This window comes from Canis lupus, chromosome 24 (assembly GCF_011100685.1).
Source record: "Canis lupus familiaris isolate Mischka breed German Shepherd chromosome 24, alternate assembly UU_Cfam_GSD_1.0, whole genome shotgun sequence".
NCBI classification, from domain to species: domain Eukaryota; kingdom Metazoa; phylum Chordata; class Mammalia; order Carnivora; family Canidae; genus Canis; species Canis lupus.
The window spans coordinates 37,605,786-37,628,411 of record NC_049245.1 but is presented as its reverse complement, the minus strand read 5'-3'; the positions used below and the strand labels follow the sequence as shown (position 1 = coordinate 37,628,411).

At 47.9% G+C, this 22,626-nt stretch overlaps 1 protein-coding gene across 3 annotated transcripts in view; it reads right to left on the bottom strand.

Annotated features, from left to right (window-relative positions):
- Positions 1-919: 919 nt before the first annotated feature.
- PTPN1 (protein tyrosine phosphatase non-receptor type 1) overlaps positions 920-22,626 on the bottom strand; it is a 67,036-nt gene continuing 45,329 nt past the window's right edge. For all 3 annotated transcript variants that reach the window (XM_038572592.1, XM_038572593.1, XM_038572594.1), the window contains 8 exons: positions 19,838-19,938; positions 16,738-16,836; positions 11,399-11,536; positions 7,898-8,107; positions 7,332-7,493; positions 6,738-6,961; positions 4,300-4,471; positions 920-3,010 (listed from right to left, as the gene is read on the bottom strand). In XM_038572592.1, the coding sequence (XP_038428520.1) occupies positions 2,987-3,010; positions 4,300-4,471; positions 6,738-6,961; positions 7,332-7,493; positions 7,898-8,107; positions 11,399-11,536; positions 16,738-16,836; positions 19,838-19,938 (1,130 nt within the window). In that variant the 3' untranslated portion in view covers positions 920-2,986. The remainder of the gene's footprint in view (positions 3,011-4,299; positions 4,472-6,737; positions 6,962-7,331; positions 7,494-7,897; positions 8,108-11,398; positions 11,537-16,737; positions 16,837-19,837; positions 19,939-22,626) is intronic.

The window sequence follows — 22,626 nt, the reverse complement described above, 5'->3', positions numbered from 1 at the left end:
GGGAAACGATAGCCCTTGGTGTCCCGAAGGTGCTCTCAGGCCTGCTGCTCAGTTAGGCGGGTTCTCACACACGCACTTGGGGGTCACGCAGGACAGCTACGGATTGAGTGCCCTCGATGCTCCCCGTTCTCATGGAAGGTTCCCCAAGTGCCTACTCCTAACAGATACTGAGCAGCACGGCCTCTCCTTATCTAGCCCTTGGCCTCATCTGATTTACAGATTCAGCTTTTTTTCTCCCACATTGGCATGCCACCTCTTCGTGAAAGCTTAGATGCCATTTCTGTATCCCAAACAAAGACTGAAGTGACAGAGGGTGGGACACCACCATCCCTTGGCCACAGTCCTCCGTGGGTGCTCCAGGGTCACATGACCATAGCCTGTGTACCCTTCTGGTTCTGTGGATCCTGCCAAGAGGCCACAGCACTGACCATTCACTCTTTACTCAGTGGCTCGTCATACAACCCTAGAGGATGTAAGGGAATTCTTTGTACAAATATTTTTGCAATGTTCTAGAAATCTGAAATTTCAGAACAAAAAGTCAACAAGTCACTTTAGAGAAGATTTAACTATCCAAGAAGGGAAGACTACATAAACATTTCATCATGTCACTTCTCCATCAAGGGTGGCTCAACAGAGCTCCTGAGTAGTGGCAACCATAGTGTCTTACAGGCAGCTGGCTAGGCACCCATTCTAAGCAGCCCTCCAAGCAACTTGTGTAGGTTTGCTAAGGTACCCAAGGGCCCTGGACAATTTGAAGGTGGGTTTTGTCGTGGTCCAAGAAGCTGGGTTGAGGTATGACGTGTCAAACTTATCAGGAAGGGCAAGTTCCCCTGGCTCAAAGGCGCACACATCCCCAGAAGGTGCCCGTCCGGCTTTAGGCCCATTAAACAAAAGGCATGGGAGGTACCCCAAATCCATGTTCTTTAGAAAAAAATTTTATTGTTGCAACTAAAATGCAAACCCATAATTTATATGGCAAGTTGGAAAACTGTACAGTTTGACAGTTCTGTGAGGTCACAGAAGACCCTGAGACGCGCCCCCCCCACCCCCCATCATGCATCCATGTATACACACACCTGAAAAGGTATTATACCAAAACACCTCGCTTTTTTTGTTTATTTTTATTTTTGTAAAAATGGTTTATTCCACGGCCATTGTAAAAAATAATGACCTATTGAGTAAATATTGGCTTAAGGCATATAGCAGAGCAGCTCGCTACTTCTCTAACATACGTGTAACAAGATGGAGAGCCATCTGTTTTCCAAGGATAGGAGGTTAAACCAGTATATCCATTTTGAAATGCTACTATATATACACACACCCAAACTACTACATACATATACAGGACTTCAAAAAACAAACAAACAAGCCCAACTCAAAAATGCTTACAGCCTGGCACCTCAGCCTCATCCACACCTCACCAAGGTTCTGCAGAGCAATGCCTCAAATGTTCCCATCACAGAATTTCTCTGCACGGGCTTCTAACATGTGAAAGGCAAAATGTGAAAATGCTGGCAAAAGAGCAGCTCGTGAGCTACAGCTGCCTTGTTTTTTTTTTTTTTTTTTTTTCTTGTTAAAAAAGCCACTTAATGTGGAGGTCTTAAGTTCCCTTGCAGGAAGAGTCGTGAGCACCATCAGTCCCCCAGAGTTCAAGGGCGGGGGCAGACGTGGCTCTCAGCAAGGCCCCTGGAAGGGGACGGTGGGAGGTGGACTCCGAGGGACTGTCACCCAGATTGCTTCAGGACGTGTGGTTTCCAACAGTAGCCTTGGTTCCCAATCACAGTCTGCTCGCGAAGAGCATGAACTTCTGACCGTGGAGGCTGATCCCCAAGGTGTTGGGGGGGACCCTGCTTGCCTGAATGTCCAGAGCGTGAGGTGTGACTACGGCTTCCCATACCCTTGGAATGTCTGAGTTGCAGTGGGACCCAGCTGGACAAGGACAGGCTGGGCCACACCAGGAAGTCACCAGAGTGTCATGCCAGGAATTCGGCAAATATCTCTTACTGGAAAACATCACTGAGTGGCGATGATTTCAGCAAGTCTTAGGAACCACAGCCATGTAATGATCAGATCATGCAAAGGTAGATTGGACTCATACATGGGCACATTAATAAGCAGAGAGCTAAGTATTTCAAGCACGTGGATTTGATCAGGACATTAGAAGACCATACATGCATTCTAATACACACAGGGAAGGCAGTGATCGAGAGCAAGATTCTAGCAGATAACCAGGAGGGGGTAACTGGGACAAAGTAATCTCACATAATGTATCTTAAATATCCAAGTGTTCAGTATATATTATCCCATGTTCTATAAACATATGCCAAACTTCTTCTCACGTTACCCACAATGTCACGAAATAATGACTGCTTACAACCGTCCTCCTTCCTAGTACTGGTCTGACGCAGCAGGCTCATGGCAAAGTCTTAACGTTCCCAGCACTACCTGAGGGTTTATTATTGTACTTTTTGATAAAGCCCTTGATGCAAGGCTGACATCAAAAAATTTTAATACATTATTGGTTTAAGAAAATGCTAGTGCACTATGGATGCCTTTGGGGAAAAAAAAAACAAAACCAAAAATAAATATGGAGTGGAGAGGCTCACTACACACAGTCTCCGTGGAGGTCCGGGAGAGGACACCGTGCACTGCCCACCGGGATGTGCTGGGCTGCACTGAGAGGGAGCCCTGGGCGGGGTGAGCCTCACGCTGGGCGCAGGCTGCCAGCACCATACTCTCCTTTGTTCTCCTCAAAAAATGGGTTGTGGATTTGGTACCCGAAGGAAAGGGAGGGGGAACAAAGTCGAAAGGAGTCAGAACCAACAGCCTGGGGAGGGTGGTTTTAGTGCAGAACAAACGTCCGTCCAGGTCACGGCTGGCTACGCTGTCCTCGGCCCTTACCTACCACAGCATGCCTGCTAGGCGGGCGCGGGCTCTACGAGCAGAGGCGGACAGTGGGGTGGAGGTGGAGTGGAGGTGGGTCAGATTATGTGCTGCTGCTGAACAGGAACTGGAATGAAACCAAACATTTTCAGATGAGCCCAGACCCACCCCAGCAGAGCTGCAGACTCCTGCACTACCCCCAGTCCCCCGCCTCCCCAGCCACTCCAGCCTCCAGGGAAGGGGGTTTCATTTTTCTTTTACAACAGCCGTCCTTCCCAAAAATCACCCCAAAGGAAAAAATTGTTTACGTGTTGCTAAACCATCTGATGAACTCAAAGATGGTCACTAGGAGAGAGAAAGTATTTAAAACGATTTCTAAAAAGTCTTGTGAGGTGATTTCCATGACCAGAATTTTGAGGCTAATCCTCCTCCTTCCCCTCACTTGAACAGCAACACACTTCTAACGTGTGGTTTTCTGAAATAGCATTTATGTTCCAAAGGAAGTAGAAATTGTTCGTTCTGGACCTCAATGGCAGGGTGAAAAGCTGCTGTCCACCCTGCCGTGACCTCTGACCCTGAGGCAGGGACCTGGAGGAACCCCGTTTGTGGAGGGCGGGTGATGAGGGCAGAGCCTCACCCGGATGGCCACAATGAGAAGGGACTGTGGAGAAATGAGCAATGGGAAACCGGCAGGGACACCCTGAGCAGAAGCAGAAGCCGGGTTTTGTTTTCTAGAGATGGCCTTTTGTTGTTTCTTTTCTAAAAACGGGGAAGCTCACAGGCACCGTCCAAGCTCAGAATGCGCACAGCAGAGGAAGCCGCTGAGCAGGACTGCACCCTAAACCCTTAAACCCTCTTCTCCAAAGGAGTTTACATTCGTAAAAGCGTGGGAGTCTTTCCCTGGGAAATCAAATATAAACTGTGTATCTGGTAACACCACCTAGGGGTACAAGAAAGGTTCATAAGTGCCTAGTCTCTTTTTTTTTTTCCAGAAATAACAAAACCTGCTTTTTATAAAGATTAAAAACAACAATGTGTTGTAATTCTATTATTTTTTTTCAAAAACAAATAACAATAACAAAAAAAAAAAAAAAAAAAGAAAAGAAAAAAAGAGAGAGAGAGAGAGAGAGAGAGAGACACATATTTGGCATTTTCTCTACTTACTCCTGAATAGATTAAGGCCCTGAGATTAGACTCATATATATTCTTGGGACCACAGGGCTCCTTAAAACCCCAGTGCATCAATCCTCAATTCTCTCTTGTTAGCCCTTCAGTTCCAGACTTTAAAAAACCTTTGCTCTGTTTCTTCTGAGACTGGCTCAGATCCTTCCACAGCACTGAATGCTAACGCCGGGCTGTCGGCCAGTGCTTTCTGTACACGCGGTCCTGCCAGCACGTCCGTCAGTGGAAACATACCCTGTAGCAGAGGTACGCGCCGGCCGTAAGGACCGTGGCCATGCACATGTTGACCAGGAAGGGCTTCCAGGGAGTCAGCGCCTGGTCCTGCTCCTCCTTGGGCGGCGATGGCTCCCCCTGGGCAGGACCTGCCCCCAGGGCCCGCCTTCTGACTTCAGTGTCTGGACTCGTGCTGAGGGATGAGAGGCACAGAGATGGGTTACTCATTTTGGAGAAACGATGGTGAGGATGCTATTATTACAGTTGGAATTCCAGGACTACTACTAGACGGTGATGGAGAGCTGGGGAGATGCTGAGGAGACATATAGGCGCTGGTGCAGACAGGTGCTAATTTGCCCTGGGGTTTGCTTGGAGAACGTTTCCCTTCAGATCAAAGAGGGCAATGGTGGGGTCCATAATATGCTACCACTCCTTTCCTAGGCCCCCTACGTAAGAGCCTTTGTTGCTGCTGACATGAGAACATCATTCCCTCTTGTCCCTTAGCCCACCATGTTCCAGGTTTGAGACCCCAGCATCAATCTAATCCTGCCAGTAGGACCGTTTCTCAGGCATCATGTGTACATACCCTAGCTGGCCTCCTGGTGGCAAGCCAGAGCACCCCCGCGGGGATGACATGCACTGCTCTCCTTCCAGGCCTGTCTCAGGAGAGGCCAGCTGAGGCCCTTCCTCTCCCTGCCACTTGCCCCAGGCCTTGGCCTCACCTCCCTCGCCTCCCGCCGCCCTTGCCCCCATCAGAGACCCAGACCACAGATGTCCTGCCTCTCATGTGTATCTACGCCAGCAGCATCTTATGTAATGGTCAGGGCTACCCTGAGGTACCACCTTCCCAGGAGACAGGAGGAGGTGGCACAAAGCACCTGCTTTTCGGTGCCCTGCATGACACCCTGGTGGCAGGGCTGAGGCCCGTGTGCACACAGGCGCCCACTGGTATCCTGAGGCACTTATGTTCTTGGTACAACTCCACTTTCCCTTGGAACTCTCTGGCTTTTAGCTTCCTAAATCCACACTCTCTTCCTCACCACTTTCACACACACACGGAAAAGCACCCCTCTCTCCACCACAGTCCTAACGAAAACAGAAAAGAACGGGTGACAGAGTGGACCCAGTCATGTGCCAGCTCTCACCTCTCTTACCCTCGACTCTTGGCAGGCCCTCAGAGCACACTGGCTCGCCCTGAGAACATCACCAGAGGTCCTGGGAAGAAGTTAGGCACAGTCTCCCTGAGGGACTGTCACCCAGCTACTGCTCAGCACATCTCACGGCAACTGCTCTGGGAGGCCCCATTAGACCAGTCTCCCTCAAGCCCTAGAACTAGATGCAATGCTGCCGTGATAGGGGCTCAGCTGCATGGGTCAGGGCCGGGGCCTGGCACTCAGCGTTTGGCAAGGAGCCCAGGTAAGATCCTGCTGTTCACAGCGGAAGGACCACTCAGGCACAAAGAATATATAACAGGCTTTGCTAAGTACTACAATTCCAATGTCTGGCCACACCGGTGTACCCCAATCCTGTCCTTTAATGGCTCCAGAATATCCCAAGGTAGGGAGAAAGCATGATTTACTTCATCCCTAGGTATATAATCAGCTCATTTCTAATTGTTCACCACTCCAAAGGATGCCACAATGAACACTTCTACCTATAGATCTTTGGACGTCTGGTTTGTGAGCAGGAGGCTGCAAACCAAATTTCTACATGTGTACAAATGCTGGGTCATGGCATATGCTTATCCAGAAAGCAGGAACCAGGCCTTGTCTCCACAGGCTCAGGCTCACTCCCACTCATTAAGTTTCCATGCCGCATGCAGGCAGCCTTCCTTGAGCACCTCAGGAGGGGAGAGTATTTCTTCCCAAAGGATGACCGCTGCAGAGTGCACCTCTACCTCCTTATCATCTATAGGCTCCCATTCATCACCCACTGCCCCGTCCCAACAAGATGGTCTAGAACGCAGACCAGGGGCCAGGTTCCAGCGATCTCAGTATTTCACATACGTCAATAGGTGCTCAATAATTTTTGCTAAATGGCATTAAATTAATCAAGACTACACGAAAAGGTTAAATTCCCAGAAGGACCATTCTATGGGTAAAAGCACCAGATCTAACCTGGATATCCTGTTTCAGGACTGGCTGGAAGCCTGGGGGAGGGCATGGTCATCTCTGGGCAGGACGTAGTTACAGGAATCCCTAATTCCAACGGGCACCACAAGATGGTGCTAGAACCCCGCTGAAGTAGATCCCTTCCCTCAGCCAACTTGTGACCAGACGCTCCTGCCTACAGCCAGGGGAGGGGCAGGGATAATCCGGGGGTTCCATGCCCCAAAGACACAGAAGCCATGCTTGCCAGGAGGAGGCCGTGTCCTCAGGATTTCCATATCAATATGTTTCTGGATTGGAAGGTCAGTCCCCCTTACCCCCAACACACCAGGCCCCTCCCTTTGGCCTTACCTTTCCACACTACAAGGGACATTTAAGGGAGTTCTGGTTTCTTCCTTGATGGAGCAGGCTTCTTTATCCTCCCCAGGTTCATCCTTTACCCACTGGTGGTTGGGGAAGAATTCCTTGCACTTCCCATTGTGTGGCTCCAGGATTCGTTTGGGCGGTCGGGGAGGAGGGGGGACGTGTTCGGGTGGGGGCTCCAGGTCCTCGTGGGAGAGCTCCTTCCATTGCTCCTGGAGAAAGCAGTACGAGAAAGTCCCATTAGTATCCACACTGGGCTGATGTGTCAGGAAATATGCTCCCCTTTAAGTACGCAGAGGCAAGGAGGTGCTCTCTGCTTCCTGGGTCTACAACATATACTTGGAAGATGAAATCTTTTGAAAATAAAGTCTATTCTCCCTATCAACATTCTCTACATCAGCATGTCAAAGGCAGAAGTTGGATCATGGTGAACATTTCCACAACTTTCTAGCTATTTAGCCATGGAAGAGAGCGGTTTCTTCTGACATCTGGTAGAGTATTTGCACTTTCACAATTGTCTCCTTCTTCAGAGCCCAAAATTCAAAATCAACACACCCGGATGCAAGCAGAAGCAATGCTTACCTGCACTGAAGAGTCTCCCATGATGAATTTGGCACCTTCGATCACAGCTAGGTAGGAGAAACGGAGCTGGTCTGCTGTCTGAATCAGTCCCATCCGGAACTTCCTCATTTCTAACAGAACTTTCTTGATATCGACAGAAGAAGGGTCTTTCCTCTTGTCCATCTGAAAGCCAGAGAGGAGACCCAATTCAGCCAGCTCCAACTGCCAAGTACAACGTGATTTTCAACGTTCTGGAGAAGTGCTCCAATTTCCACTCGCGAAAAATCAAAGCGGGGAGGAAGAATTCTAGTAAATGTGAGAAAATGCAGCATAATTGGGACCAACGGAGCACAGAGGAAAGAATAAGAGAAAGGGATGCTTTGGATCTTCCCAGATTCCAATTTCCAATTAGGATCATCCCTCTGAACAAAGCTACTTGGAGTATAGCTACTTGCACAGGAGGAAAACTGTTAAAAATTGAAGATCAATGCTAGTTTACTGCAGAGACAATGACAGAGCAGCTGGGAAGCCACGGGGAGCTGAGACAGGCTTCTTTCTCTTCCCAGGGCCTGCAGGGGCCTCCTTACCAGCAAGAGGCAAGTGTCAGCCAGACAGAAGGTCCCAGACCTGCCGATGCCAGCGCTGCAGTGCACCACGATAGGGCCATGTTCCGTGCTGAGCGATCCCGACTCACGAACTTTAAAAAGAAAGTTCAGGAACGAAGCTGGTGATTCGGGGACTCCAAAGTCAGGCCACGTGGTATAGTGGAAATGTAAGATCTCTCGAGTTTCTTGAGACTTGAAAAAGAAAACACAAAAACAAAAAAAACCCCACTCATGATGATTTTGAGAGACCTGCCTGTACAAAAATCACTACGTCCGAGTAAGTGCAGAGTGTGCCCACCCCCACCCCCCATCTACTTCTAAGAACAGCTTTTACTTCTCAGATTTCCTCCTGTCTGCTCACCCAGTCAAGAAAAACCAAACACTGGGGTGCCTGCCACTGGACCCAAAAGCTCCTCCTGCATCGACTTCCTTTCTTTTAGCATGGAACATTCTCGCCCACATCCCTCCTCCAGTGCCCTATCATCTCTGCTGTCTTCACAGGTACAAGTGATTTCTCTCCACCCCACAAGTCACAATGACGCTATGAGGCCGCCCACAGCAATCCTGTCCTAAAAGCACCGTGAGGTTTCCCATGAAAGAGTAAAAACATTAACTGCATGTGTGTGGCACCAGCTCTTGATAACTCAGGGCTTTACAAGAGTATCTGGAAGTCTCAGAGGACTGTCATTGTAGAGAAAAAAGTAACTCAGTCTCCAAAGACTGGCGGCTGCCATGTGTGGCTCAACACCCAGCTGGCTGACGAGGAGGGTGTCAACAACACTGCGTTCTTTCACTGGACACATCAGGTCACCCAATTCTCGTACTGACCCTTCGAGGCATGTATTCCCATTATTCCCCTTTTCTCAACTAGGAGACTGAGGCTTGGAGGCCAGTCCTCCATTAAGTGAGGAAGCAGGAGTTTAAACCTAAGTTTGCTTGACTTCAGGGCCCATGTTCAGAGCCCGCAGTAGGAACTTCTGAAACGAGGGCTCTGGCTCTTGTCCCCAAGTGTTTTTCCTGCCCGCCTGGTCTGCTCCAGTGTAACAGAAAGCCTTCTTTGGCCTCTGGTGCCATTTCCAGCTCTACTCCTTCCTCTGAACCTATGAAGAGTCCATTCCCAGGGTGGACACCTGGTCTCCAGCAGCAATGATCAAAATGTAGTTCTCACTGGGGGGAGAGCGCTGAAGATTTTCCTACGCTAAGAGCACACAGTAAATGGGAGCCAGTCTTACTACAGAGTAAGCAAGCCCTCCAGCCAGTGAGTGACGGTGTGCGCAGGAAGAAGGCGTGCAGACAGGAATCATGCCGCCTCAAGCATCTGCCTGCTGCATGCTGCCAAGAGCCATGTCAGTCCCTACACGTCACCTAGGAGCAAAATGCTTTGGGCCAGAGGTCTGCTTACCGACAATGTCTCCCTTTACTTAGCAAGATGTCCACAGTGTGTCTACCACGTGCCAGCCACCGTGCCTGGCATGATAAGGTAAAGACGCTGCCCCTGCCCTTCCAGAGCTTCCAGCTTTAGTTGTAACAACCTCCCCAGGCCCAATGTGTTGATAACTTGTGAAAGAGACAAAGATAAACACCAACAAATTAACCTCAGTGAAGAGTACAAGTATGCAACCCTGCACCAGCTCTGACACATGGGTATCCTTCTGCAGATGACAAACATGGCATTGGGATCATTTACAGAGCCACACAAAGCAATGCCATTTTTTTCCTCCTTAGAAAATGGTCTCCTCGTATGGCTCAAAATGAGAGATGCCTTTTCTATTTTTTAAGGAAAGAAAAACTCTTAAAAATAGATTTTAAAAACGGATTAAGAAGAAAACATACCAAATGCAAGTTCCTTCTTTGAATCATTAAAAAGGTGTGGGTTGTCTCCTGTTGACACCCTCCCTCACACCTGCCCACCTCTTTCTTGAGGAATCTGCACTAGACCTGTGCCTGAACAGATACACGTATGGGAAAAGAACTTTTAAGAACAAAGTCTGTTAGAGGAAACAGCCTCCAACATCAAAACCTCCACCCTGCTGCATGTGCTCCGCCATGCAAATAGCACAAACTCCTCTTGCTCCGTCTGAATTCCATTTCCCTCAACAAGCAGGAGAAATTTTCTCAAGAGTTTACCAGAAGTCACTCTTAACGTCAGGCTTGCAAATTTTAAAAAGCATGAAAAAGAACGTCTACTACATAATCCTCCAGGCACATTCCAACACGCTGCCAACAGTATTCCTGAAAATCCTCTGTCAAACCCCTCCATAAATCATAGCCTCAGAGCTCTGTGTGTGTGGCTGCAGCAGGCTCGTAGCTGCAGAGCACTTGCATGGAGGAGACATGCGCTCAGGAACTGCACCGCCGCATTCCGCAGAAGCCACGCGACTTACTTCCCTCTGCTGCATGTTAACCTGTGCTATGTTCTAGATCTTACTTTAGTTAGTAATTCAACAACAGGAGTCATGTGGGCTGGCAAGTAGTCAGCTGAAAACTAACATGTGAACAGAACTCTCAGGGGCAGGCCTCCAGCAAGCTCCCACCCGAGTCAGTACTGCTCCCGCCTTCCCTTCAGCTTGTGGGTGGGTACTGCTCCCTGGGTAACCCCGTTACTTCAACCCCACAGAACCTGCTAATCCTTCCCATAGATTACCTTCTGAAGCCTCACAAAACCCCCATCTGAAAGAAGAGGAAACTGAGACACGGTGAGACATGGTGCCCCTCGCCCAAAGTCTGACAGTTTGATATGGTAGAGCCAGGAATCCATCCCAGGGAGTGGGCCAGAAGGTAGTGGCTGACTGCCATGCCCGAGGACGTCCCCAGGAGCTGCCGTGAGCTCCCACCTGCTGCTGCCAGTACTAGCACAGGGTCCTCAAGTGATGGCTGCTGGTGAATTATTTAGAATCTCCATGGGCAGGGCATTCTGCTTTTTAGCACTGTGTCTTGACCTGTTCCAAGACCATCTTCCAAGGAGAGCCAGCAGCTGGTGTTGTAAGTTCTTCCCATGACAAATAAGCCCAAGACCTCACTTAGGAAACATACAATGATTATATGATCTTGGGAGTCAGCCCTAGAAGGGCCCTTCTTCTCTTGCTTCAAGCTAAAAAGACTCTGGACAACAAAAGAGGCAGTGGCTGCTAAGTAACTTGCAACTACCACTTCAGTCTCACTGCAGCTGCAAAGATAGGAACAGAGAAGTTTTAGGTGAGAAACTCCTTTTTCCCAAGAAACTGTGATGAACCAGTGTTACAGTTTAGGGAGAGAGCTCTGTAGACAAGGAGGGACCTAAGGACCCCCAGGACTCACCACCCCCACACCTAGCTCCCCTGGTCACCTGGTACGTAAGCAGGTAGGCTCTGCTTAGCATAGTGCTAAGATCACATCTTGCTCAGAGTGTACAAACTCAGGAAAGCTGGCATTAGGTAGTATCACAAGTGAAAAAATACCTCAACCAGTGGCCATTGGAAGTGCGGAAGTACATGCCATACTCACTGCAAGGTTCTCCAATTCCAGCTGCCGTACTGTGTAATACGACTTAATATCTTCAGAGATCAAGGTTAATTTCAAATTTGTGTCTTCAAAGATCATTTCTTTTTCTTCTTTTTGTGGCCAGTACTGCGCACATTTTAACTAGGAGAGAAAATGATAAATTACTGTAAGCAATGGACTGTTTTCCTATGAAGGGAGGTATGGAGTACCTTTCATGAGCTTTAGGATAACCCTAAGGAAAACGGGGTTTTCTGACCTTGGAGGTCACTGCCAGTGTAACCTACCTGCCCCCTGGGGAGATGGGGGGAGGGCAGTGAAGACCCACAGCTAGTTGGGCAGAGAGGGCTCAGACCTCCAAACACAGCCACCCTCTGGTTCTCCCCATATAGGGAGGTGCTTCAGGAGCCTGGCCCTTCCAGACCATCAATGAGGTGAAGCCAGACTGTATAAAAGCTTTAGTCTCTCACAGACGACTTTGGTAGCCATTTCAAAGATTACCAAGAACCGGATCAGTGCTGTTGGCACAACGCAGACCCCCTACCCTGGGGACAATAACCCAGTCTAGAGGAGACTGGAGCTCTGTGAACAGGTGGTCAAGCCCCAAGTTAGACTCCCTCTCCCTGCTCATGCATGTGAGCTCCATCAAATAAATAAATAAATAGAAGTCTTAAAAAAAAAAAAAAAAGGCCTCTGACAGAGGCGTGCTGGGAGGGATGACTAGGATTTCCTAGGCAGTGACTGCCCAGAAGCCAGTCTCAGGGGGACAGCAGGGGACAGCGTCAAGGGAGGACCAGACTGCGGTGACTCTGGTGCAGGTCCAGGAATCCACGTTGTCACCTGGGCAATGAAGAGCCAGGAGGCTCCTGAGCAGAGTGGAGACCAAATCAGGAAGGCCTACCAGTCCTGCTCTAAGGAAGCTGTATGCTGCCCAAACAACAACAGAAAAAGAAGAAACAAACCAAGAAACACCAGATTGTGATGCCAACAGAGCATCAAAACATCAGAAGACCAACAGGACTTTCTAAAGAGCCTGGACCAGGCCTGTTTGAAACACTTAGCCAGTTTCACCCATGTCACTTCCCTAACACTGATGAAGAGTTGCCAAAGATGAACCCCTGGACAATCCTGCCCCTCAGGACTAGAAAGCATTAGTGACATGGCAAGGTCCCCTGCTTGGCCAAAGGGGGTGGGGCAGCTGAAAGGAGGACTTGAGCAGACATATCAAAGATGAACTTCTTCCCACACTTCAGTAATTAGACCCTTGCAATTCCTGAAGACCCCAGAGGCAGAGAGACTGTGTGACAGGCTCGATGACACATGTGCTGCAGCGTGCACCCAATGCCACGAGCACAGAAGCATAAATGCAGAATGGCCAGGCACTTCCAAGGAAAAGGCCAATACTTTTGGGTCTCACGGACAGGGAAGAAGAGGCTCTTATATCTCATCTCCACACAGCAAACACTTTTAAAACTCAATATAAAGCCTAATGAATCTGTGATCTGGGTAAAGACCAAGACTCGGGAATTCCACTACTGCACAATTCTGGAGCACAGCGTCAATCAAGCATCATTTATTTTTTTAAAGAGCTCTCAGGCATTTACAGTAACATGCTGTCATTTCCTGTAGAAATTTTTGTTTTAACACAAAATAAAACAAAAAAACAAGCATGAGAGCACTACTTCCTGCTCTTCTATTAAACTGATACTGAAAGAGATTTATTTTATTAGAAAGCAGTCCTTCATGAAGATTCAAATTGTGCCACATCCTCGGTCGGCACCAAATGGCAGCGCCCTTACCACATTGAAGCTGGATGTAAGACAGGCCTTGGGGCCTTCCAAAACAGCTAGGCAGTCTTCAGAAAAATCCATGAACATCACCTGGGGTGACCCCATGATGGATGATTTGGCTTTCCCAAGGAACAACAAACCAGAGAGCTAACCAAGCAGCAAACGGATGAAGCCTGAAGTTCCCACAACACAAATCCAGTCTCATCGTGCACCATAGCAGTGAAATCAAACAGCACCTTTAGCCGGGGTTTTGGGAGAGAGAGGGAAAGGCGACGTTCCTGGTTAAACATCGCCTTATTTACTTCCCCTCCCTAAACAACAACCGTTGCCCTTACACATAGACGCACTCTTCACGGACATGTCTCAACCCAATCTTTGAATCAAACCCACAAGAACTTGGGCGGCTTGGATGAGCCCTGTCTAACACACAATCATTTTCTACACCACTGTTTTCCAGGAAGCACAAGGTCTCAAAAGGTAACAGGCAGGTCTGCGAAAACTAAGGGGCACATCCTACACTAATCAGAGAAGGAAGGAAATCAGAAAACAAATATGCATTGCATGGCAACGCTCTGGGAGCAGGTTCTTACTGCGGGCTGTATGCAGAATTACATCAGCTGAACAAATAAGACACTTCAACTTCTTAGAATTGTCCCCAGTCAGCTGTATTGGGGAAGATAATGTTAGTGCCGAACTGAAATTGTTGATCCCAAGAAACTTTAAGAATCTCAAACCATGGGGATCCCTGGGTGGCTCAGCGGTTTAGCGCCTGCCTTTCGGCCCAGGGTGGGATCCTGGAGTCCAGGGATCAAGTCCCACGTGGGGCTCCCTGCACAGAGCCTGCTTCTCCCTCTGCCTGTCTCTGCCTCTCTCTTTCTCTCTCTGTGTCCCTCATGAATAAATAAATAAAATCTTTAAAAATAAAAAGAATCTCAAACCATGCCAGTGTGCATGCCTGAATGACCCTGAGCAGAAAGAATAGTTACAAAGGAAAACAGAGATCATGTGTCATGTGATCAAAGTAAATAAACTACATGAAAACCAACAAGCCAGGTTTCCTTTTTTTGTTTTTAATGGCCAAGGGGAGAAGTTGTCACAGTGAACAGATGGTCCATTCACAGTCAGCCTTGAATGGCACGTGACCAAGCGCAGGCCTACTGGTCAGCATGCATCTACAGTGCCAGGTTAGCGGCCCCCTGGTCGGGGCCAATGGCAAAGAGGTTTCCCTAAATCTTTAGTAACAAATGAATAAAAAGGAAAATCTACCGTATCCGATGATTTCTGAATAAATAACTCAATTTAAAATTCCCAAGCCCGGGGCAGCCCCGGTGGCTCAGCGGTTTGGTGCCGCCTTCGGTCCAGGGCATGATCCTGGAGACCCGGGATCAAGTTCCATGTAGGGCTCCCTGCATGGAGCCTGCTTCTCCCTCTGCCTGTGTCTCTGCCTCTCTCTCTGTGTGTGTCTCTCATGAATAAATAAATAAAATCTTTAAAAATAAAATAAAATTCCCAAGCCCTCAACACCATCTAGAATGGTGCTTCTCAACAGGGGGAATTTTGCATCCCAGGGGACCCTGGACAATGTCAGGAGAATTTCTGATTGCCGCACGTGGGGTGAGGGTGCCTGTGGCATCTCACGGGTGGAGACCAGGGGCATTGCTACTGGCCTCCAATGCAGAGGAAAGCCCCCGTGAGCAGCACTGAGGCCTGGATGCTATTCGGAGCTGAATACTGGCTGGGGTCCCTGGGTCTCACTTTCCTTTGCGGGGTGTGTGTGCTGTGGGAACCTCAAGTTTGTTTCTTTTATTCAAAATTGCTGACAAGAGTGGTGATGGGTGGGAGCTGGCTTTGCCTTTGTAACTTCACATTTTACTAATCAAGCCACTGAAGCGGAAAACATTAAAAAAAGCCACTTTTGCTGAAAAAAAATTTCTCAGAAACATCATTCCATTTTTTGAACACTCAGGTAAGCTCTTTGGCTGTTATTATCATGCAAACAAATGCTTCAAGAAAAGGGGGTGGCAAAAAGCAAGATTTCAAACTCATGGCATAAGAGGACAGGACAGGAGGCTCTGCTGTAACTAAGACTGTCGCTTCACTTCCAGTGGGGGGAGGGGAGGAGCTTTGTGGTGAGTGCTTCCGGTTTCACCACTGACGTTTCCTTTGATGTGTTACTTCTCTGCACTTGTATTTTTACCCTGTAGGGCCATGACTGTGCTTTCTTTGAAGGGGCGGCTTCTCCAGAGCGTTCTCTGGGCGAGCCAGGTCCTGAGGCAGCCAGGCGCAGCCGTGAGAGCAGCGGCCCAGCTGGGCCGGAGCGCACAGTGCCAGCCCTGCCAGGCCTGCGCACACGCGGTTCTGCGTATCTGGCCACTCACTCCTGTTGGTGTCCACAATCCTCAGCCTACCTTCTCCCAGGACCTCCTCCTCTGAGGCTGGAGGGCCCCAAGTGTGCTGGTTATGGTGGGAGAGGAGGGTAAGAGCCAGGGTCGCAGGGGTGTGGTGTCTACTCACTATGTTGATACCACACTGTGCCCTGGACACCACATTGCCTTCCACGGGAGACAGGCCTCTAATAGGCAGTCTGCAGAGTGAGACTGGGGAGAGCATGAGCTGTGGCCGATCTGAGGGAAGCACCTGGAGATACCTGCGAGGGGGTGGGGCTGGGCACAGACTCAGACTGTTAGGCCAGAGAACCTGGCAAGAATCTAAGAACGGAAGTGTGTTCTGCCGGGAGTTTGGGGATGGAGGTGCGAGGCTGGGGTCCAGGTTAACTAGGTCCGTGGCCACATTATGCACATCCCAGGAGGCAACGGGGGCCGCACAAGGGTTTTCAGCTGGGAAGAGGTGTGGTTTCAGCCGGTTTTGAAAGACCGTTCTGGACACCGGGTGTAGGACACGTTGCAATCAAGTGGAGAGGCCACGGCGGGGACCAAGGGACAGATGCACGCGTGCAGGGTGCTGCCCAAACCGTCACACACCTCCAGTCCACATGCTATCCCAGGACAGGTTTTAAGAGTCACAGACAACTCGGAAGAAAAGCTAACACAAATCCTACAGTAAACGCACAAGCACACAAGGTCCATATTAGAGAGGTGGCCAGGGGTCAGGTGGCCGGGCGTCTGACAGGCCAATTCTGAGCCCGGCTGCTCCCGCAGCTCACTCAATGGGAGGCTACTTGTACCAGCTAGGAAAGCAGGGATGAAAAAGAAGGAAGAGAAGCTTGCTTTTCTCAAGGAAGCTCCGCTCACACGGCTCCAGAAAGGAGCAGCAGCAGCACTCCTGGGTGGAGTAAAGCAGAACATGCACAGGCACTCTGGTGAGAGACCAACTGATGGGGGAAGGAGTCAAGGGCAATTGGGCTTTTCCCTCTCTTTTTAAATCATTTACTCTCTTGACTTGTTAATAAACATGTATTTATATTGCTTCTGTAAATTTTTCTAATAAAAAAGATACCGCGTTAGGAGAAATACAAAGGCAGCGTAAAGAAAGAAACTCTCACAGACAGGTACACATAGGACAGTGAGGTAAGCAGTAGATGAATCCATGACTTACCGATCCTTTCTCCATCACTCTGTTGAGCATGACAACGCCCCTGCTTTTCTGCTCCCACACCATCTCCCAAAAGTGACCACATGTGTTAGGCAAAGGGCCCTGCAAATACACAATCCACAAAGTGTTTAACATTTTACACACTGACACGCTCCAATGCGAGCACACCACTGGCGGTTTAGCAGACAACAGCGCCCCGAGGCAGAGTGGTGGCTGGGGTTGGGACAGGGACCGCCCTCCCTGCCTAGTGGTCAATAACCGCAATTCTATTTTCTGCCACGCGGTGAAAGGTTATTTCTGCTTCTCAGGGCTGCTTCGGGGCTGACCAGCAGAGGAGAGAAAAGGCTGAGTCTGCTTTCTGGTTTGAGTTGACTGGTGGAGGGGCTCCACTGAGGTCCTTCGTGAGGCTGAGGCTGGGTGGAATATGGAGTGAAGCCAGTGGGTATAGGCAAGAGGCAGTATGGAAAAGCAACCATTAGCGACACTTCTGATGGCTCGAGTCTAGGCTTTAATCACTTATCATCTGTGTGACCTTGGACAAGTGACTCCACATCTCCATGCCTCAGTTTCTCCACCCATCACACTCAGCTAATCAATCCTTATTTACAGGGTTGTGAAAGTTTATATGTTCATACATATAAAGGCCTTACCACAGCACCTGGAACACAGTCAACAACCAGTAAAATGTTAACTGCTATCACTACTAATTATTACTATTACTAATGACGGACCTGATAATGGCCTGCCTTTATCCTTAGAACAAGGAACGTAAGAGATGTAGACACAAATGATCACTCGGTGGTCCAAGGGGGTCCAGTGTGGGGCTGGGACACAGTGGGGTGTTTGCCAACCCGGGAATGGGCACAGATGTTTGCTGGATACAAGAGTACAAATGCCTCCAGTTTGTGGCAAATGTTAGCACTGTCTGGAAGGGACATCACTTCTTACCTCCATGACAGAGCCTGTCACCTATGCCAGCACCACATCTAAAATGGCTTCCAGTCTCATCTGTTCTCATCCAAATTCTCCTGATTCTCTGCATCCTTTCCCTTCAAGTCCCACTACACCTTCCTTACCTGACCACATGAGCCCTCAGTGCCACTCACTCTCTTGAACTCAGCTGCCTCCGGCTGCCTAAACAGGACACATACGTGCTCCAGAGGGAGCCTCCGACACCAGCAGTCAGATGCATAACCCTTTCCGGTCAATTAATGGAAAAATGGCTCCTAGAAGACAGGAGTCCTGGGGCCTCTGGGCAGGCCACCATACTTTTCATCCTGCAGTCTGGGCACAAGGACCAGGTCTCACAGCTGTGGCTCTCACCCGTTACCAGCCTGTCATTGTCCCTACTTTCCATCACCCTAGTTTTGGATGGGGTTCAGAGATTAAAAATCATGTAAGATCTGAAAGGAGACACACCGGACTTAGCCAACACTTCATTGTGGAGGTGACAGAGGGCACCTTTGACATTATTCTCTACACTTCCATACCACTGCCTTTAAAAAAAAGGGGGGGGGGTACTATAAACTGGTGCTATTTGCACAATGAACAATATTGTAAATTTACACAATGGGCAGGGTTTCCTTGGTTTTGTGGCTCGGAAAACGTGTACCTCCAACTGTCTAGAGGTACAACTCTGGGGTCAGGCTACTTCAATTCTTTTTATAAATCCCAGGGCAAAGGGTGACCATGCAGGCAGATAGATTTATCCATGTTACCAACCTGACAAAAAAGAGACCATCAGATGTGCCAAGTAATTGCTAGGGTATGGGGGTGGGGAAGAGGGTGGTATAACAGTTTCCATGGTGATATCTTAGTGCTCCATTTGACTTTAAACCCCTATCTATCTTTGCGCTGGACTTCCTAACTCCACACCAAAGCTGAATGGCTAAAATCAGGAAGTAAGAAACCTGACTTCTTCTAAAAAGAGAAGTTGCCAAGAAGCCACCTTTCCCTCAACCTCTTCTTGCCAGCCTGCCACTACCAGGATTTCCCTCCTTCCTCCTTCTCACTCTACCACAACCACCCTGGAGATGCTGGGAAGATCATAGGCTGAGGCCTGGTAAAAGGCCTGCCCCTGACACATAGATCAAGAACTTCCTCAATGGTCCCAGGACTGAACACAGCATAGCTGATGTCCCATACACTGGGAGGCACTTGGGCTGATATTTCTCATGGACAGAGCAGAAACGGGACAGGACAAGACGGGGCAGGAAAGAAGAGTCATGGGCAGTATGCCCTGATCTGACTCCCCGCTCCAAGGCAGCCTTTGCTCATGCACTTTTCTAGCTTTGCTGTCATTTTAATCCCCCAGTATTAAACAGATGTACAATGTTCAAAATCACCTTATACCCTAAGGCCATACAGAACACTGATAAATGGATATGGAATGAGAAGGCAAAAGCTATGACTAAAAAGTTAGAGTGACTTACAGGTAACAGACTAAGACTTGAGAAAATGAATTAAAAAGGAACTTCTCTATCCTCTTTCCCAGATACCCATGGTCTTGGGGTCATATGCCAGTAAGTGTTTCTATAAGAAGGTTAAATATTAAATCACTCTTATGATTTTTTTTTCCATAAGGATACCAAAAGCCAGTGGGAATTTTAAATGATTTTCCATGCTTGTCCACATAATCTAAGGATGCTTTTTTTCTGAGCCAAAGAATGAGGACCAAGCTGAGGAATTCTAAGTGGACACCCGGACAAAGATTACGGGTCTACCGCTAACCCTCTTTGATTTCTGTGAGCAGCACTCGATACTCTGAAGTTGAGTTAGGAAACCAACACAGGAACGGGCCCTTCTCTTGCCACAGCTCTGCTGCCTCTGTCAGTGGACCACAGGCAATTCTGGCACATTTCATGCTGTTTTCTGTAAGCCCAGCAGCAGTATACTTACCAGAAAAGACGCATGTTACAACCAAACTGAATCTCTGAAGGAAGATTTTTCCTTCCTCGTTGTTCTTTTGGATTGTGGAAAACCTGACCTTCTAAAAGATGTAGCAGGTTTTATTTGAAGTATAGATGACAGCACTCTAAAATTCTTAAGTTGACATCAAGTAAGGGCAAAAAGCCACTAAAAAAATTTTGGACAATTCATTTACCTGGGTAAGAATGTAACTCCTTTGGGCTTCTTCCATCTTTATCAAACTGGCGTTGATGTAGTCATTATCTTCTTGATGTAGTTTAATCCGACTATGGTCAACTGAAAGGCAAGTCAGAACTCGGAGGTTAGTCCTGGATGACCAAAGTGTCCACACAGGCAGTGCACCCCATGGGGAAAGCAAAAAAGGTGAGTCGGTGGCATTAAGGGCGTTTACATGTTTAATTGAGATTAGTCATCAATATAAGGATGACTTAGTATTTTCAGAAAAGTTTCTGGAAGTGTTTGAAACTTTTGCTAAAGAGCAACAGAGACAAATTACACTAAAACATGGGTTCTTTCCTAACTGGATAAGCTGTTTTTAGGTGCCACACTTATCACTGCCCCATAACTCAGGAGGCTGTGAGGAGGGGTTGTCAAGGGATCTGTTTTCAGATACCTAGTATATACTTTCATATAGTAAAAAAATACAGTGGCTTCAATCTTTAAAAGGGGGGGAAAATACACCAAAAATTTCACCCAGTCCTTAAAGCTCTAGTTGGTACAACGAACCACCATTGGTAGGATTTATGATCATCTCTCCATCTAACCTATGTCTAATGATTTGATGATGAAATGACCTAAGTAGATAGTGGTGTGGAAAGGGATACCTTGAATTCCTTTATGTCAGTTTTTTGGTTTCTTTTTAAGTTTTGAGTGTAAAACACTTAAATGATTCTATGAATTAAATTCAACTAGAATTGAATTCTAATATTTCGAATTCAGAAACTGTCATGATATAAGACATTTAAAAGATACTTAACTGGAAAAAATTAACTCTGAATCCAAAATACTGGAAGTACACTAAACGTAACTTTCAGAAGTTTTAAAAATATAACTCTCATTTGGAAGGTCTGCACCAGGTTACTGAAAAGCATAGCCACTTTTTTTTTTTCTTTTCACCATGACTTGGTCACAAAAGCAGTGGTTCCCTGGGGGCCACTTTCCTTACTCTGCTCATGTAGCAAACAAGAACAGGTGGGTATTTTTATTTCTGGTACAATGCAAGGAATGATGAACCCAGGTGACCATTCATAAATACTATCTTCTCTTCTTGAGCCCAATGGGAAAGAAGTTAAGGGGGACACATGGTTTGGGGCCTTTTGTTCTAAAGGATTCCAAGGAAATGTTTTTAAAAATTCGTCACCATTTGGAATAATGTTTCTCATCTCAGAGGATTAATACAAATTCAAATACTTGGGTAATATTTAAGTAGTAGACATTAAAGATCTCAAAAAAGATGATGAGACCATATAACCCGTTGATGGGTTACATGAATGGGTTCAAACAGCACCTGAACAGGGTTCAAGATGGGTGACCTTGGACAAGCAATTCTGAGCCCTGGGCTTCTCATTTGCCAAATGGAAGACAGACAACAAAATCACTTTCTACCTTCAATCATTCTCCCCATGTTCCCTGTGACCCTAAGAGCAAATTCTCTGTTGCTGGACAGTGGAGTTGGGGGAAAACAAGAGAAACAGAAGTGAGATTAGGGGTGAAAAAGTTTGGGAACTGTTTCCTGGAAGAGTATTTTAAATGCTTTATTTCCTCTGGAAAACTGGCTCATAAAAACATTTAGATGAGCACTGATGAAAACTGTAGAAAAGGATGTATTAAGACATTACTGACTAGTGCAGAGGAAGGATGGCAAGGGGGTCTCTCCTGGCTCTGCATGAAAGATGCCAACAGTGACTGTTCATTGAAGCTCAGAGTAGCTGGCCAGGACCTCACAACAGAATCACCTGAGGAAAGCTTTGTTTTATTGATAAAACCTACCAGGTGCCACAACCTAGACATGCTAAATCAAGTGTGCTGGGGTGCAATAATGTGCCACTTGATGGCCTAGCACTACACTTCAGATGTGTCTGGTGTACGCCTTTAGTTAACAGCCACTGTTGGTTAATCTCAACCACAGTGAATATTTATGAGCAAGATACTAAGCTAAGTGGCTTATGTTATTTTATTTCATCTTCACACAATCCTGAGATCTGCATGGCGACTCTCCTGCGGACAGCACCAAATGCTAGCACCCGCAGGAGTGGTGTGACTTAGGCATGCAGGAAGGGCCTGCGCAAGGGAGAACTGATGGAGACTTCTATGTTCCTGGCAGATGGAAGGCACTGCCACGGGAGATGCTGGCAGCTACAGTCCTCTCTGATGGACAGGGTCTAACATCCTGGGAGGTGATTTTTATTTTTTTAAAAGATTTTATTTATTTATTCATGGACACAGAGAGAGAGAGAGAGGCAGAGACACAGGCAGAGGAAGAAGCAGGCTCCATGCAGAAAGCCTGACGTGGGATTCAATCCCAGGTCTCCAGGATCACGCCCTGGGCTGAAGGCAGCATTAAACCGCTGAGCCACCCGGGCTGCCCCCTGGGAGGGGATTTAAAAGGTCCTCCGTGGCCTCGGTTCTCCATGGCCTAGAGGAGATGGCAAAGTTCATGCTCTTTACTTGGCTCCAGTTTTTCTTGCTTTACATAAATTCTAACATGTTTAGTTCTTGACTTTTGAGATTTCAGCAGATTCAGAGCCAATTACTCAAAAGGCAGAGGAGGCGGTCAGAGGCCAGAAGGCACAGTGAAAGATAACGGCAAGAAACAGCTAGAAGAATGAGGATGGCAGTGGAGGGTAGGGTGGGTGGGGGTGGAACAAGCAGAGCTGTCTTTAGTGTGTGTGTGTGGGGGGACACCACTCCTACTCTTTAATGGCTGTGCAGGGCATCATTACAGTTCAATACGATGCTCAGGGT